The sequence below is a fragment of the Oncorhynchus gorbuscha genome, linkage group LG01 (genome assembly GCF_021184085.1).
Source record: "Oncorhynchus gorbuscha isolate QuinsamMale2020 ecotype Even-year linkage group LG01, OgorEven_v1.0, whole genome shotgun sequence".
NCBI lineage: Eukaryota > Metazoa > Chordata > Actinopteri > Salmoniformes > Salmonidae > Oncorhynchus > Oncorhynchus gorbuscha.
Window position 1 is genome coordinate 9,799,789 of NC_060173.1, and position 15,000 is coordinate 9,814,788.

The window sequence follows — 15,000 nt, forward strand, 5'->3', positions numbered from 1 at the left end:
ATTAACAGATTTCCTCAATAAAAACAATGTACTGAGCAAATGTCAAATTGGCTTTTTACCAAATTACCGTACAACAGACCATGTATTCACCCTGCACACCCTAATTGACAACCAAACAAACCAAAACAAAGGCAAAGTCTTCTCATGCTTTGTTGATTTCAAAAAAGCCTTCGACTCAATTTGGCATGACGGTCTGCTATACAAACTGATGGAAAGTGGTGTTGGGGGTAAAACATACGACATTATCCATTATCCACAAATCCATGTACACAAACAACAAGTGTGCGGTAAAAATTGGCAAAAAAAAACACAAATTTCTTCACACAGGGTCGTGGGGTGAGACAGGGATGCAGCTTAAGCCCCACCCTCTTCAACATATATATCAATGAATTGGCGCGGGCACTAGAAAAGTCTGCAGCACCCGGCCTCACCCTACTAGAATCCGAAGTCAAATGTCTGCTGTTTGCTGATGATCTGGTGCTACTGTCACCAACCAAGGAGGGCCTACAGCAGCACCTAGATCTTATGCACAGATTCTGTCATACCTGGGCCCTGACAGTAAATCTCAGTAAGACCAAAATAATGGTGTTCTAAAAAAGGTCCAGTCACCAGGACCACAAATACAAATTCCATCTAGACACTGTTGCCCTAGAGCACGCAAAAAACTATACATACCTTGGCCTAAACATCAGCGCAACAGGTAACTTCCACAAAGCTGTGAACAATCTGAGAGGCAAGAAGGGGATTCTATGCTATCAAAAGGAACATACATTTCAACCTACCAATTAGGATTTGGCTAAAAATACTTGAATCAGTCATAGAGCCCATTGCCCTTTATGGTTGTGAGGTCTGGGGTCCGCTCACCAACCAAGACTTCACAAAATGGGACAAACACCAAATTGAGACTCTGCACACAGAATTCTGCAAAAATATTCTCTGTGTACAACTTAGAACACCAAATAATGCATGCAGAGCAGAATTAGGCCGATACCCACTAATTATCCAAATCCAGAAAAGAGACGTTCAATTCTATAACCACCTAAAAGGAAGAGATTCCCAAACCTTCCATAACAAAGCCATCACCTACAGAGAGGTGAACCTGGAGGAGAGCAAACTAGAATGCAAACTAGAATGCTATTTGGTCCTAAATAGAGAGTACACAGCGGCAGAATACCTGACCACTGTGACTGACCCAAAATTAAGGAAAGCTTTGACTATGTACAGACTCAGTGAGCATAGCCTTGGTATTGAGAAAGGCCGCCGTAGGCAGACATGGCTCTCAAGAGAAGACGGGCTATGTGCTCACTGCCCACAAAATGAGGTGGAAACTGAGCTGCACTTCCTAACCTCCTGCCCAATGTATGACCATATTAGAGACATTTAACATTTAAGTCATTTAGCAGACGCTCTTATCCAGAGAGACATATTTCCCTCAGATTACACAGATCCACAAAGAATTTGAAAACAAATCCAATTTTGATAAACTCCCATATCTACTGGGTGAAATTCCACAGTGTGCCATCACAGCAGCAAGATTTGGGACCTGTTGCCACGAGAAAAGGACAACCAGTGAAGAACAAACACCATTGTAAATACAACCCATATTTATGCTTATTTATTTTATCTTGTGTCCTTTAACCATTTGTATATTGTTAAAACACTGTATATATAATATGACATTTGGATTGTCTTTATTGTTTTGAAACTTCTGTATGTGTAATGTTTACTGTTAATATTTATTGTTTATTTCACTTTATATATTCACTTTATATATTATCTACCTCACTTGCTTTGGCAATGTTAACACATGTTTCCCATGCCAATAAAGCCCCTTGAATTGAATTGAATTGAATTGAGATTGAGAGAGATGAGATTGAGAGAGAGAGAGGGAGAGAGAGAGACAGAGAGAGAGAGAGAGAGAGAGAGACAGAGAGACAGAGAGAGAGACAGAGAGAGAGAGAGAGAGAGAGAGAGAGAGAAAGAGAGAGAGAGAGAGAGAGAGAGAGAGAGAGAGAGAGAGAGAGAGAGAGAGAGACAGACAGACAGAGAGAGAGAGAGAGAGAGAGAGAGAGAGAGAGAGAGAGAGAGAGAGAGAGAGAGAGAGAGAGAGAGAGAGAGAGAGACAGAGAGAGAGAGAGAGAGAGAGAGAGAGAGAGAGAGAGAGAGAGAGAGAGAGAGAGAGAGAGAGAGAGAGAGAGAGAGAGAGAGAGAGAGAGAGAGAGAGAGAGAGAGAGAACGTTACCAAACATTACAGAGTCTTATGGGGTGATGTCATTGCCACTGCGCTTATTATTCGAGTCACTCAAACCCCAGAGGAAAGAAAGATAAGGAAACAAAAGCCAAGCAGAGTAAGAGTTGGACTGATTTAATGAGTCGCTGTGTTATTTAAATGGAGAATCAGTGTCTGCTCTTTTACAGGGAAACTGGGAAAAGTAGGTCAGAGGCATGGAAATATTGCAGAATGGGCCTCATTATTTGAGGATGCATACAAGTGTATGTAGGGGTGTCACGCCTTGGCCTTAGTTATCTTTGTTTTCTTATTTTTTTTTGTTAGGTCAGGGTGTGACATGGGGGTTTTATGTGTTTACCTTGTCTAGGGGTTTGTATGTTTATGGGGCTGTTTCCTGTCTAGGTCAATTGTATGTCTATGGTTGCCTAGATTGGTTCTCAATTAGAGTCAGCTGTCTATCGTTGTCTCTGATTGGGAACCATATTTAGGCAGCCATATTCTTTGGGTATTTTGTGGATGATTGTTTCCTGTGTCAGTGTTTGTGCCACACGGGAATGTTTCGGGTTTTCACGTTTCTTGTTTTGTAGTTGTGTTCATGTTGAGTTTTCTGATCAGGCCCTACACCCAAACAAGGGCACTGCGTTCATCCACCTCTGGCCTGCTCGCCTCCCTACCACTGAGGAAGTACAGCTCCCGCTCAGCCCAGTCAAAACTGTTCGCTGCTCTGGCCCCCCAATGGTGGAACAAACTCCCTCACGACGCCAGGACAGCGGAGTCAATCACCACCTTCCGGAGACACCTGAAACCCCACCTCTTTAAGGAATACCTAGGATAGGATAAGTATCCCCCCCCCCTTTAAGATTTAGATGCACTATCGTAAAGTGACTGTTCCACTGGATGTCATAAGGTGAATGCACCAATTTGTAAGTCGCTCTGGGTAAGAGTGTCTGCTAAATGACTTAAATGTAAATGTTAAATGTAAATGGACAACTACCACGCTGCGTATTGGTCCGATCCTTGTTTCACCCCTTCAGAGGAAGAAGAGGAAATCTGCCGTGACAGAATCACCCACTTTAACCTGTTAAGTCGACCCTCTACTTTTTCGAACATTCTGTTAAAAATCGCGCAACATTTCAGCGCCCTGTTACTCAGGCCAGGAATATAGTATATGCATATGATTAGTATGTGTGGATAGAAAACACTCAGACGTTTATAAAACTGGTTAAATCACGGCTGTGACTATAACAGAACGTGTGTTTCATCGAAAAGTGCAGGAATATCTGATCACTGAAAATAAAAAAAATATCCATCCGCGACTTCAAGGAATTGTTCAAAGTGAATCGAATTAAATGAGGCCGAGGTTGTAGTGCCTACAGCTTCCACACGTTGTCTAGAGTCTTGTCATTTGATTCGCAATTGATTATTGGTCTAACCGAATCAAGGGAATCGATTCCCTCCGGTCTCCGACCGGATGTTTTGGTCGAGCTCTCTCCAAGACATTTTTTCGAAACAGACAGCTATAGAATTGACATCGCCTCCTGATTAATTTTATTGCTTATTAACGTGTACTAATACCTAAAGTTGCATTACAAAAGTATTTCAAAGTGTTTTGTGAAAGTTTATCGTCGACTTTTTGAATTTTAAAAAATGACGTTACGTTATGAAACGCTATTTTTTTCAGTTTATCACACAGTCTTCATAGATCGATATCTAGGCTATATATGGACCGATTTAATCGAAAAAAAGACCCAATAGTGATTATGGGACATCTAGGAGTGCCAACAAAGAAGATGGTCAAAGGTAATGAATGTTTTATATTTTATTTGTGCGGTTTGTGTAGCGACGACTATGCTAATTATTTTGTTTATGTCCCCTGCGGGTCTTTTGGGGTGTTACATGCTATCAGATAATAGCTTCTCATGCTTTCGCCGAAAAGCATTTTAAAAATCTGACTTGTTGCCTGGATTCACAACGAGTGTAGCTTTAATTCAATACCCTGCATGTGTATTTTAATGAACGTTTGAGTTTTAACTAATACTATTAGCATTTAGCGTAGCGCATTTGCATTTCCAGACCTCTAGATGGGACGCCTGCGTGCCAGGTAGGACCAAGAGGTTAACAGGACCAAGCAGCGTGGTGCCAGGCAGCGGCAGGTTGAGCAGCGATGTCAGGATTATTGGACTTGAGAGCAGAATCTGGACTATACAACTTGGGAAGAGATAGACAGGTGGGCGGTCGACCCAGGGAGAGTGCCCGAGCCCGCCTGGGATTCGCTGGAGCAGTGCGAGGAGGGTTACAGGAGAATGGAGTTGGAGAAACGAGCACGGCGGCGCGGTAGGAAGCCAGAGAGTCAGCCCCTAAAATTTATTGGGATGGGGCACACAGGGAGTATGGCGAAGCCAGGTAGGAGACCTGCGCCAACTTTCTGTGCTTACCGGGGGGCTAGAGAGACCGGGCAGGCACAGTGTTATGCTGTGGAGTGCACGGTGTCTCCAGTGCGGGTGCATAGTGCGGTACATTCCAGCTCCTCGGATCAGCCCGGCTAGAGTGGGCATCAAGCAGGTAAGGTTGGGCAGGCTCGGTGCTCAAGAGCTCCAGTGCGCCTGCATGGTCCGGTCTATCCAGTGCCACCTACACGCACCAGCCCTCCGGTGGCAGCTCCCCGCACCAGGCTTCCTGCACGTGTCCAGAGACCAGTACTCCCTGTTCCTCCTCCCCGCTCTCGCCCTGAGGTGCGTGTCCTCGGTCCAGTACCGCCGGCACCACGCACCAGGCCTACAGTGCGCCTCGCCTGTCCAGTGCCGCTAGAGTCTCCCGCCTGTCCAGTGCCGCTAGAGTCTCCCGCCTGTCCAGTGCCGCTAGAGTCTCCCGCCTGTCCAGAGCCGCTAGAGTCTCCCGCCTGTCCAGAGCCACTAGAGTCTCCCGCCTGTCCAGAGTAAAGCAATTGGATTGGTAAAACCGTGAGATGTTGCTGCATATATACGCAAGCACACACACACACACACACCCCTACACCCATCCCTACACAGCACTATGGTGTTGAAAGCTGAGCTGGAGTCAAAGACCACCATTCTCACATAGGTGTTCCTCTTGTCCAGGTGAGAAAGGGCAGTGTGAAGTGCAATAAAGATCGCATCCTCTGTGGATCTGTTGGGGCGGTATGAGAATTAGAGTGGGTCCAGGGTGTCTGGGATGATGGTGTTGATTTTAGACATGACCAGCCTTACAAAAAAAGTGTATGGCTACATACAGGTTACCTTGGCGTTCTAGGGCACAGGGACTATGGTGGTCTGCTTGAAACATGTACAGTAGGTATTACAGACTGGGTCAGGGAGGTTGTCTAATTTCAAAGTCAATCTTGAGCAATCTGGCTGTGTCTATGTGTGTGTGTGTGTGTGTGTGTCTTTTCTATTCATCTGTTCTGCAGGGATGTGAAAAGCAGAGAGAACAAAGCAGAGATGTGGGAATGCACGCTTTGATCAGAAATCAGCAGCTCCCAGTCACCATTCTCTAGCTCTACTTCCTTTAATTGTGGGGGAGTTAGGGAGTACCATTACATAAAAGCTGCCAAACATCTTAAATGAAGGACTGCAATGACACAGTAAAAGAAGAAAGAGAGAGAGAAAGAGAGAGAGAGAGAGAGAGAGAGAGAGAGAGAGAGAGAGAGAGAGAGAGAGAGAGAGAGAGAGAGAGAGAGAGAGAGAGAGAGAGAGAGAGAGAGAGAGAGAGAGAGAGAGAGAGAGAGAGAGAGAGAGAATGACGAGGGCAAGATGACAAAAACAAAGACTTAAGCACCACAGACACTCCATCGAATGTTGATCTGCCTTTCGTCTGCCGGTCGTTTGGTGTGCAGTGTTTTAAGGACAACAACCCTCTCGCTGGTGTATGTCTGACTACCGAATGATTCTAAAATCAGTTTGCACTCAATTTGCAAATTACGGCAAAGGCACTCTGTTCAGAGGTGCTAAGTACTCTCGGCTGGGCCTTTAAATCAAAATCAAATCCAATTTTATTTTTCACTTGCTTCATAAACAGTAGGTGTAGACTAATTGTGAAATGTTTACTTACGGGGCCCTTCACCAACAGTACAGAGAGAAACAAAATAGAGAAATGATAACACTTAATAATAAAAGTAATAACAAATACACACGAGCCAGTTCTCCCCAATTAAGGTGCCACCCAACTCCTGTGGTAGATATGTACATATAGGTAAGGATAAAGTGACTAAGCAACGTGATGAACAGTAGCAGCAGCGTATGTGATGAATCAAAAAAGTTACTGCAACAAACATACAATGCAGATAGTCCGGGTAGCTATTTGGTTAACTACTTAACAAACTATTTAGCAGTCTTTTGGCTATGGGGTAGAAGTTGTTCAGGGTCCTGTTTGTTCCAGACTTGGTACATACTGTAGGTACCGCTTGCTGTGCGGTAGCAGAGAGGATATTATTTGTTGACGTGGGTGGTTGGAGTCTTTGACAATTTTTAGGTCCTTCCTCTGACACCGCCTGGTATAGAGGTCCTGGATGGCAGCGAGCTGTACGCACTACCCTCTGTAGCGCCTTGCAGTCAGATGCCAAGCAGTTGCCATCCCAAGCAGTGATGCAGCCAGTCAAAATGCTCTCAATGGTGCATCTGTAGATCTTTTTGAGGATCTGACGGTCCATGTCAAATTTCCAGCCTCCTGAGGGAGAAGAGGCGTTGTCGTGCCCTCTTCACGACTGTGTTGGTGTGTGTGGACCATGATAGATCCTCAGTGATGTGGACACAGAGGAACTTGAAGATCTCAACCTGCTCCACTTCGACAGCCCCATAGATGTGAATGGGGGCGTGGCTCGGCCCTCAGTTTCTTGTAGTCCACGATCAGCTCCTTTGTCTTGCTGACGTTAAGGGAGAAGTTGCTGTCCTGGAACCACACTGCCAGGTAACTGACCTCCTCCCTATAGACTGTCTCATCATCATCGGGGATCAGGCCCACCACGGCCATGTCGTCAGCAAACTTAATGAGGGTGTTGGAGTCGTACGAGGCCATGCATTCGTGAGTGAACAGGGAGTACAGGAGAGGACTAAGCATACACCGCTGAGGGGTCCCCATGATGAGGGTCAGCGTGGTGGATGTGTTGTTGGGGGCGGCCCGTCAGGAAGTCCAGGATCCAGTTGCAGAGGGAGGTGTTTAGGCCCAAGGTCCTGAGCTTAGTGATGAGCTTGGAGGGCACTATGGTGTTGAAAGCTGAGCTGGAGTCAAAGACCACCATTCTCACATAGGCGTTCCTCTTGTCCAGGTGAGAAAGGGCAGTGTGAAGTGCAATAACAATCGCATCCTCTGTGGATCTGTTGGGGCGGTATGAGAATTAGAGTGGGTCCAGGGTGTCTGGGATGATGGTGTTGATTTTAGACATGACCAGCCTTTAAAAAACAAATGTATGGCTACATACAGGTTACCTTGGCGTTCTAGGGCACAGGGACTATGGTGGTCTGCTTGAAACATGTACAGTAGGTATTACAGACTGGGTCAAGGAGGTTGAAAATGTAAATGAAGACACTTGCAAGCTGGTCAGCGCAAGCTCTGAGTACGCATCCTGGTGTCTGGCCCTGGGACCTTGTGAATGTTCACCTGTTGGTCAAATTGCCCTTATAAAGCCTGGAGGCTTTGTTTTGGGTTATTGTCTTGTTGAAAAACATATGATAGTCCCACTGAGTGCAAACCAGATGGGATGGCATATAGCTGCAGAATGCTGTGGTAGCCATGCTGGTACAAGTATGCCATGAATTCTAACTAAGTCACAGACAGTGTTACCAGCAAAGCCTCCTCCTCCATGCTTCACGGTGGGAATACCACATATGCAGAGATAATCCGTTCATCTACTCTGTGTCTCACAAAGACACAGCGGTTTGAACCAAACATCTCAAATTTGGACTCATCAAACCAAAGGACAGATTTCCTCCGGTCTTATGTCCATTGCTCATGTTTCTTGTCCCAAGCAGGTCTCTTCTTCTTATTGGTGTCCTTCAGTAGTGGTTTCTTTGCAGCAATTCGATTCACGTAGTCTCCTTTGAACAGTTGATGTTGAGACGTGTCTGTTACTTGAACTCTGTGAAGCATTTATTTGTGCTGCAAATCTGGGGTGCAGTTAATCGCCGATTTCTGAGGCTGGTAACTCTAATGAATTTATCCTCTGCAGAAGAGGTAACTCTGGGTCTTCCTTTCCTGTGGCGGTCTTCATGAGGGCCAGTGTCATCACAGCGCTTGATGGTTTTTGCGACTGCACTTGAAGAAACCTTCAAAGTTCTTGAAATGTTCTGTATTGACTGACCTTCATGTCTTAAAGTAATGATGGACTGTTGTTTCTCTTTGATTACTTGAGCTGTTCTCGCCATAATATGGACTTGGTCTTTTACCAAATATGGCTATCTTCTGTATACCACACCTACATTGTCACAACACAACTGATTGGCTCAAACGCATTTAGAAGGAGGAGGAGCAGAGAAGAGGAGGAGCGGAGGAGGAGCGGAGGAGAGGAGGAGGGGAGGAGGAGAGGAGAGGAGGAGCGGAGGAGAGGAGGAGGAGGGGAGGAGGGGAGGAGCGGAGGAGCGGAGGAGAGGAGGGGAGGAGGGGGAGGAGGAGAGGAGGAGAGGAGGAGAGGAGGGGAGGAGGGGAGGAGGGGAGGAGGAGAGGAGGAGCGGGGAGGAGGGGAGGAGGAGAGGAGGAGGGGAGGGGGGGAGGGGGAGGAGGAGCGGAGGGGGAGGAGGGGAGGAGGGGAGGAGGGGAGGAGGAGAGGAGGAGAGGAGGAGGGGAGGAGGGGAGGAGGGAGGGGAGGAGGAGAGGAGGAGAGGAGGGGAGGAGGGGAGGAGGAGCGGAGGGGAGGAGGGGAGGAGGAGAGGAGGGGAGGAGGAGCGGAGGAGCGGAGGGGAGGAGGGGAGGAGGAGAGGAGGAGCGGAGGGGGAGGAGGGGAGGAGGAGAGGAGCGGAGGAGAGGGCGGGGAGGAGGGGAGGGAGGAGAGGAGGAGCGGAGGAGCGGAGGGGAGGAGGGGAGGAGGAGAGGAGGAGCGGAGGGGAGGAGGAGAGGAGGAGGAGCGGAGGAGAGGAGGAGGGGGAGGAGAGGAGGAGGGGAAGAGGAGGGGAGGAGGGAGAGGAGGGGAGGAGGGGAGGAGAGGGGGGGAGAGGAGGAGAGGAGGAGTGGAGGAGAGGAGGGGAGGAGGGGAGGAGGAGAGAGAGGAGGAGAGGAGAGGAGGAGAGGAGGAGCGGAGGAGAGGAGGGGGAGGAGGATCGGAGGAGAGGAGGAGAGGAGGAGCAGAGGAGAGAGGGAGAGGAGGAGCGGAGGAGAGGAGGAGAGGAGTAGGAAGGAAAAGACTACGTCGTGACTCGTATAGGAATTACTTCACTGGTTGGAAAATAATGAAGGAGCAGACGAGGAGGAGAGGGGAGGAGGAGAGGAGGAAGGGAGGAGGGAGAGGAGGAGCGGAGGAGGAGAGGAGAGGAGGAGAGGGGGGGAGAGTAGGAGCGGAGGAGAGGAGGAGGGAGAGGAGGAGAGGAGGGGGAGGAGGAGAGGAGGAGAGGAGGGGAGGAGGAGGGAGGAGGGGGAGGAGGGAGAGGAGGAGCGGAGGAGGAGAGGAGAGAGGAGGAGAGAGGGGGAGGAGAGGAGGAGAGGAGGATTGGAGGAGAGGAGGGGAGGAGGAGAGGGAGAGGAGGAGAGGAGGAGCGGAGGAGAGGAGGGGAGGAGGAGCGGAGGAGAGGAGAGGAGGAGCAGAGGAGAGGAGGAGAGGAGGAGCAGAGGAGAGAGGGAGAGGAGGTGCGGAGGAGAGGAGGAGAGGAGAGGAGTAGGAAGGAAAAGACTACGTCGTGACTCGTATAGGAATTACGTCACTGGTTGGAAAATAATGAAGGAGCAGACGAGGAGGAGAGGGGAGGAGGATAGGAGCATTGTGTGGGTAGAGTGAACACTGGAAGCAGGTACCACTGTGTGTGGGTGATAAAGAGAGCGTGGGACTACTGAGAGAGAGACAGAGAGAGAGAGAGATAGAGAGGGGGCAGAGAGAGGGAAGAGGAGGAGAGAGAGATGGAGAGAGAGAGAAAAGAGAGAGAGAGAGAGAGAGAGAGAGAGAGAGAGAGAGAGAGAGAGAGAGAGAGAGAGAGAGAGAGAGAGAGAGAGAGAGAGAGAGAGAGAGAGAGAGAGAGGGCAGAGAGAGGGAATAGGAGGAGAAGGAGAGAGAGAGAGAGAGAGAGAGAGAGAGAGAGAGATAATGATTGATTAATGGTGGGCTAGTGTGTGGGGGTGTAAGAGGTGGTGGGTGAGGATGGTGGGGTACACACAAATCATGTGTGTATGTGCTCCTGTATGTGTGTGTGAGTCTGTATGGGTGTGTGAGTGTGTGCTTGTGTGTGTGTGAGTGTGTGCTTGCTTGTGTGCATACCTCGCTGGTGTGTCTTGAGGTTATATTCTACATACTCAGTGCTGTATTCAGAATAGCCCACAGGTAGAACGAGACAAACGAAAAACCGAAATGGAAAGTCACTAAAACAGTACCATTACCACTGCACTCCACTTGAGCTCTCTCTCTCTCTTTCTTTCTTTCTCTCACTTCCTCTCTCTCTCTTTCTCTCTCTCTCTCTCTCCCTTGCTCTCTTTTCTATCTCTTTCTCTCTCTCTCTCTCTCTCAGTTGTTAATCAAGAAAAACCAAAAGTTCACTATCAGGGCGCTTTAAAAAGCAAGCCTGAAGTGATACTATATTTGCTAAAATAATGTCAGAGAAGTGTCAGGCCTGAGCCTGAGAGGAGTAGCCTGACAGGAGAGAAGTGTCAGGCCTGAGGCTGAGAGAAGTAGCCTGACAGGAGAGAAGTAGCCTGACAGGAGAGAAGTAGCCTGACAGGACAGAAGTAGCCTGACAGGAGAGAAGTAGCCTGACAGGAGAGAAGTGTCAGGCCTGAGGCTGAGAGAAGTAGCCTGACAGGAGAGAAGTGTCAGGCCTGAGGCTGAGAGAAGTAGCCTGACAGGAGAGAAGTGTCAGGCCTGAGGCTGAGAGAAGTAGCCTGACAGGAGAGAAGTCGCCTGACAGGAGAGAAGTGTCAGGCCTGAGGCTGAGAGAAGTAGCCTGACAGGAGAGAAGTGTCAGGCCTGAGGCTGAGAGAAGTAGCCTGACAGGAAAGAAGTAGCCTGACAGGAGAGAAGTGTCAGGCCTGAGGCTGAGAGAAGTAGCCTGACAGGAGAGAAGTAGCCTGACAGGAGAGAAGTGTCAGGCCTGAGGCTGAGAGATGTAGCCTGACAGGAGAGAAGTGTCAGGCCTGAGGCTGAGAGAAGTAGCCTGACAGGAGAGAAGTGTCAGGCCTGAGGCTGAGAGAAGTAGCCTGACAGGAGAGAAGTAGCCTGACAGGAGAGAAGTGTCAGGCCTGAGGCTGAGAGAAGTAGCCTGACAAGAGAGAAGTGTCAGGCCTGAGGCTGAGAGAAGTAGCCTGACAGGAGAGAAGTAGCCTGACAGCAGAGAAGTGTCAGGCCTGAGGCTGAGAGAAGTAGCCTGACAAGAGAGAAGTGTCAGGCCTGAGGCTGAGAGAAGTAGCCTGACAGGAGAGAAGTAGCCTGACAGCAGAGAAGTGTCAGGCCTGAGGCTGAGAGAAGTAGCCTGACAGTCAGTCTGGTTTAGCCAGGCAAGAAGAGCAGCCCAGGAGCTGAGATTAACAGAAGAACCACTGACCTGCGTCAAGATCCATCTTCCTCCTCTAATTGACACTGAGTCCTCTGTTTGAGATAGTGTTCCCCTTAGCATTACTAATTAAATGTGAAGATGCACTTACACTCTAGTCAACATTCGACTTGACTTGATATTCCTTTTAGCTAGTGAAGCAAAGAGACAAAGAGTGCATCTCTGTCAAACCCTGTTCTGGGTTCTGAGTCTGCATTTAAAATAGTGGGTCAAACCCTGTTCTGGGTTCTGAGTCTGGATCCAAAGCAGAGGGTCAACCCCTGTTCTGGGTTCTGAGTCTGCATCTAAAGTAGTGGGTCAAACCCTGTTCTGGGTTCTGAGTCTGGATCCAAAGCAGAGGGTCAACCCCTGTTCTGGGTTCTGAGTCTGCATCTAAAGTAGTGGGTCAAACCCTGTTCTGGGTTCTGAGTCTGGATCCAAAGCAGAGGGTCAAACCGGTGGTGTGAGGAGAATGATATAAGTATGATTTAACCCACATTAAACTCTTCAGGCCCCAGTTCAGTGAAGCGACAACAACAACAAGACATGGAAGAACAGGCATCACCACTCTGGCAACAGGGGTCAGAAGGAGCCAACGGAACAACATCCAACTGGCAACAACAAGACTTGAAACAGGAAGCTCCAATCCCAGCGGTGGCCAGAAGCTTGAGCTGTCTGCTTCAAACCTCTGTATCTGATTTCCTAAGTGTGTGTGTGTGTGTGTGTGTGTGTGTGTGTGTGTGTGTGTGTGTGTGTGTGTGTGTGTGTGTGTGTGTGTGTGTGTGTGTGTGTGTGTGTGTGTGTGTGTGTGTGTGTGTGTGTTCTCCCTGTGGTGTAGAGACACAGACCTCCGGTGAGACAGTGTCTTCACTGGCCCGTCTAACACACTGTGACTGCTCTGTACGACACGGAGAACAACAAAAGCATTCTCGGCATTCTTCTCATGATGTATAATTCATTAAGCAATAAGGCCCGAGGAGGTGTGGTATATGGCCAATATACCACGGCTAAGGGCTGTTCTTATGCATTACGCAACTCGGAGTGCCTGGATACAGCCCTTAGACGTGGTATATTGGCAATATACCACAAACCTCAGAGGTGCCTTATTGCTGTTATAAACTGGTTACCAACGTAATTAGAGCAGTAAAAATAAATGTTTTGTCATACCCGTGGTATACGGTCTGATATACCACGGCTGTCAGCCAATCAGCATTCAGTGCTCGAACCACCCAGTTTATAGTAAATACTATATCACTGTTATCCTGCTGCTCTTCTCCGTTTCATGTGACAGTCGAAGAGAGTCGTTGTACATTTACAAAACATGTATATTTTAGTCGTTTAGCAGACGCTCTCATGCAGAGTGACTCAAGTCAGTAACGAGCATTAAACGTCAGGCTGGTACCAGCAGTCTGACACGGCCTCTTGAGGTAAAAAATAAGTTTGAAAATAGAATGGGTTTTCATTGTGTGGTTTCATTATTTCTCATAACAGTCCACATACGCTTGACAGATCCTGCAGTTTCTGATAAATGTTACAACTGAAAAAACACATGACTATTTAAAGTAGCCTAACATCACATCGAATCAAATGAATCACATCGAATCAAATGAATCACATCGAATCAAATGAATCACATCGAATCACATCAAATCAAATGAATCAATTCAGATCAAATGAATCACATCGAATCAAATGAATTATATCGAATCACATCAAATCAAATGAATCACTTCAGATCAAACGAATCACATCGAATCAAATGAATCACATCGAATCAAATGAATTAAATCGAATCACATCAAATCAAATGAATCAATTCAGATCAAATGAATCACATCGAATCAAATGAATTATATCGAATCACATCAAATCAAATGAATCACTTCAAATCAAATGAATCACATCGAATCAAATGAATTATATCGAATCACATTAAATCAAATGAATCACTTCAAATCAAATGAATCACATCAAATCCCAGTCATTGTCCGTTCACTTGTAAATACTGACAATATACACTTCTGTAACGTGATGCTGTAACAACACATTGCATCAAAGTCATAGTTAATAATTGACCATTCACTTCTACTAATGGCCATGTTATCCCCAGTTTAAAACCCTGGCCATGCTATCCCCAGTTTAAAACCCTGGCCATGCTATCCCCAGTTTAAAACCCTGGCCATGCTATCCCCAGTTTAAAACCCTGGCCATGCTATCCCCTATATTCCCATTAATTCATACCTGATGCTGTGATTTCTCCATTAAATCTCCTGTAATCCCATAGCACACAGTTACTGCTACTCTGTCCAATCTCCACTCTGTCCAATCTCCACTCTGTCCAATCTCCACTCTGTCCAATATCCACTCTGCAGTCTCTCCACTCTGCAGTCCTGAAGCCTGACAACTCAGAGATGGAATATGGATCTCTTTTATCTGACACAAGAAGAACAGACTATCTCTCTCCTCCTCCTCCTCTTCCCTCTCCTCAAACCACCTGACCACTTGTCCTTTCTCCTCCTCCTCCTCAGTTCAACAGTTCATCCCTCTCTAATGACTGTTCAAGAACTTTCTCTGTGTTCCCCTGATTCTACACTTACCACTGGCCTGTACAAACAAAGCAATTATCGTATAATTTAATCATATCTGCTCTTTGGCCTAGTGCTGTTAAAGTAGGTTATACACACACACACACACACACACACACACACACACACACACACACACACACACACACACACACACACACACACACACACACACACACACACACACACACACACACACACACACACACACACACACACACACACACACACACACACACACACACACACACACACACACACACACACACACACACACACACACACACACACACACACACACACACACACACACTCATGAACACACGCACCGGCAGCGGGTGCACAGACCTGTAGAGTCCAGCGCCTCACCTATGAGGTCATCACAATCCATCTATGACCTCCCTGCAGCTGTAGAGATACACAGAGAGAGAGAGAGAGAGAGAGAGAGAGAGAGAGAGAGAGAGAGAGAGAGACAGAGAGAGAGAGACAGGGAGAGAGAGACAGAGAGAGA

At 47.5% G+C, this 15,000-nt stretch overlaps 1 protein-coding gene across 5 annotated transcripts in view; it reads right to left on the reverse strand.

The window, feature by feature from the left end:
* LOC124032302 (coiled-coil domain-containing protein 136-like) overlaps positions 1-15,000 on the reverse strand; it is a 70,683-nt gene that overhangs the window by 55,124 nt on the left and 559 nt on the right. For 2 of the 5 annotated variants that reach the window (XR_006838256.1, XM_046344596.1), the window contains exon 2: positions 14,838-14,897. The exons of 1 other annotated variant lie outside the window; for it this stretch is intronic. Coding sequence is in view for 2 of the 4 variants with exons in the window: in XM_046344596.1 (XP_046200552.1) it covers positions 14,838-14,880 (43 nt within the window). In the remaining 2 variants the exon portion in view is untranslated. Of the gene's footprint in view, positions 1-14,145; positions 14,421-14,837; positions 14,898-15,000 lie in introns of those variants that run through there. 2 more of the 5 variants (XM_046344605.1, XM_046344615.1) reach the window with 2 other exon arrangements.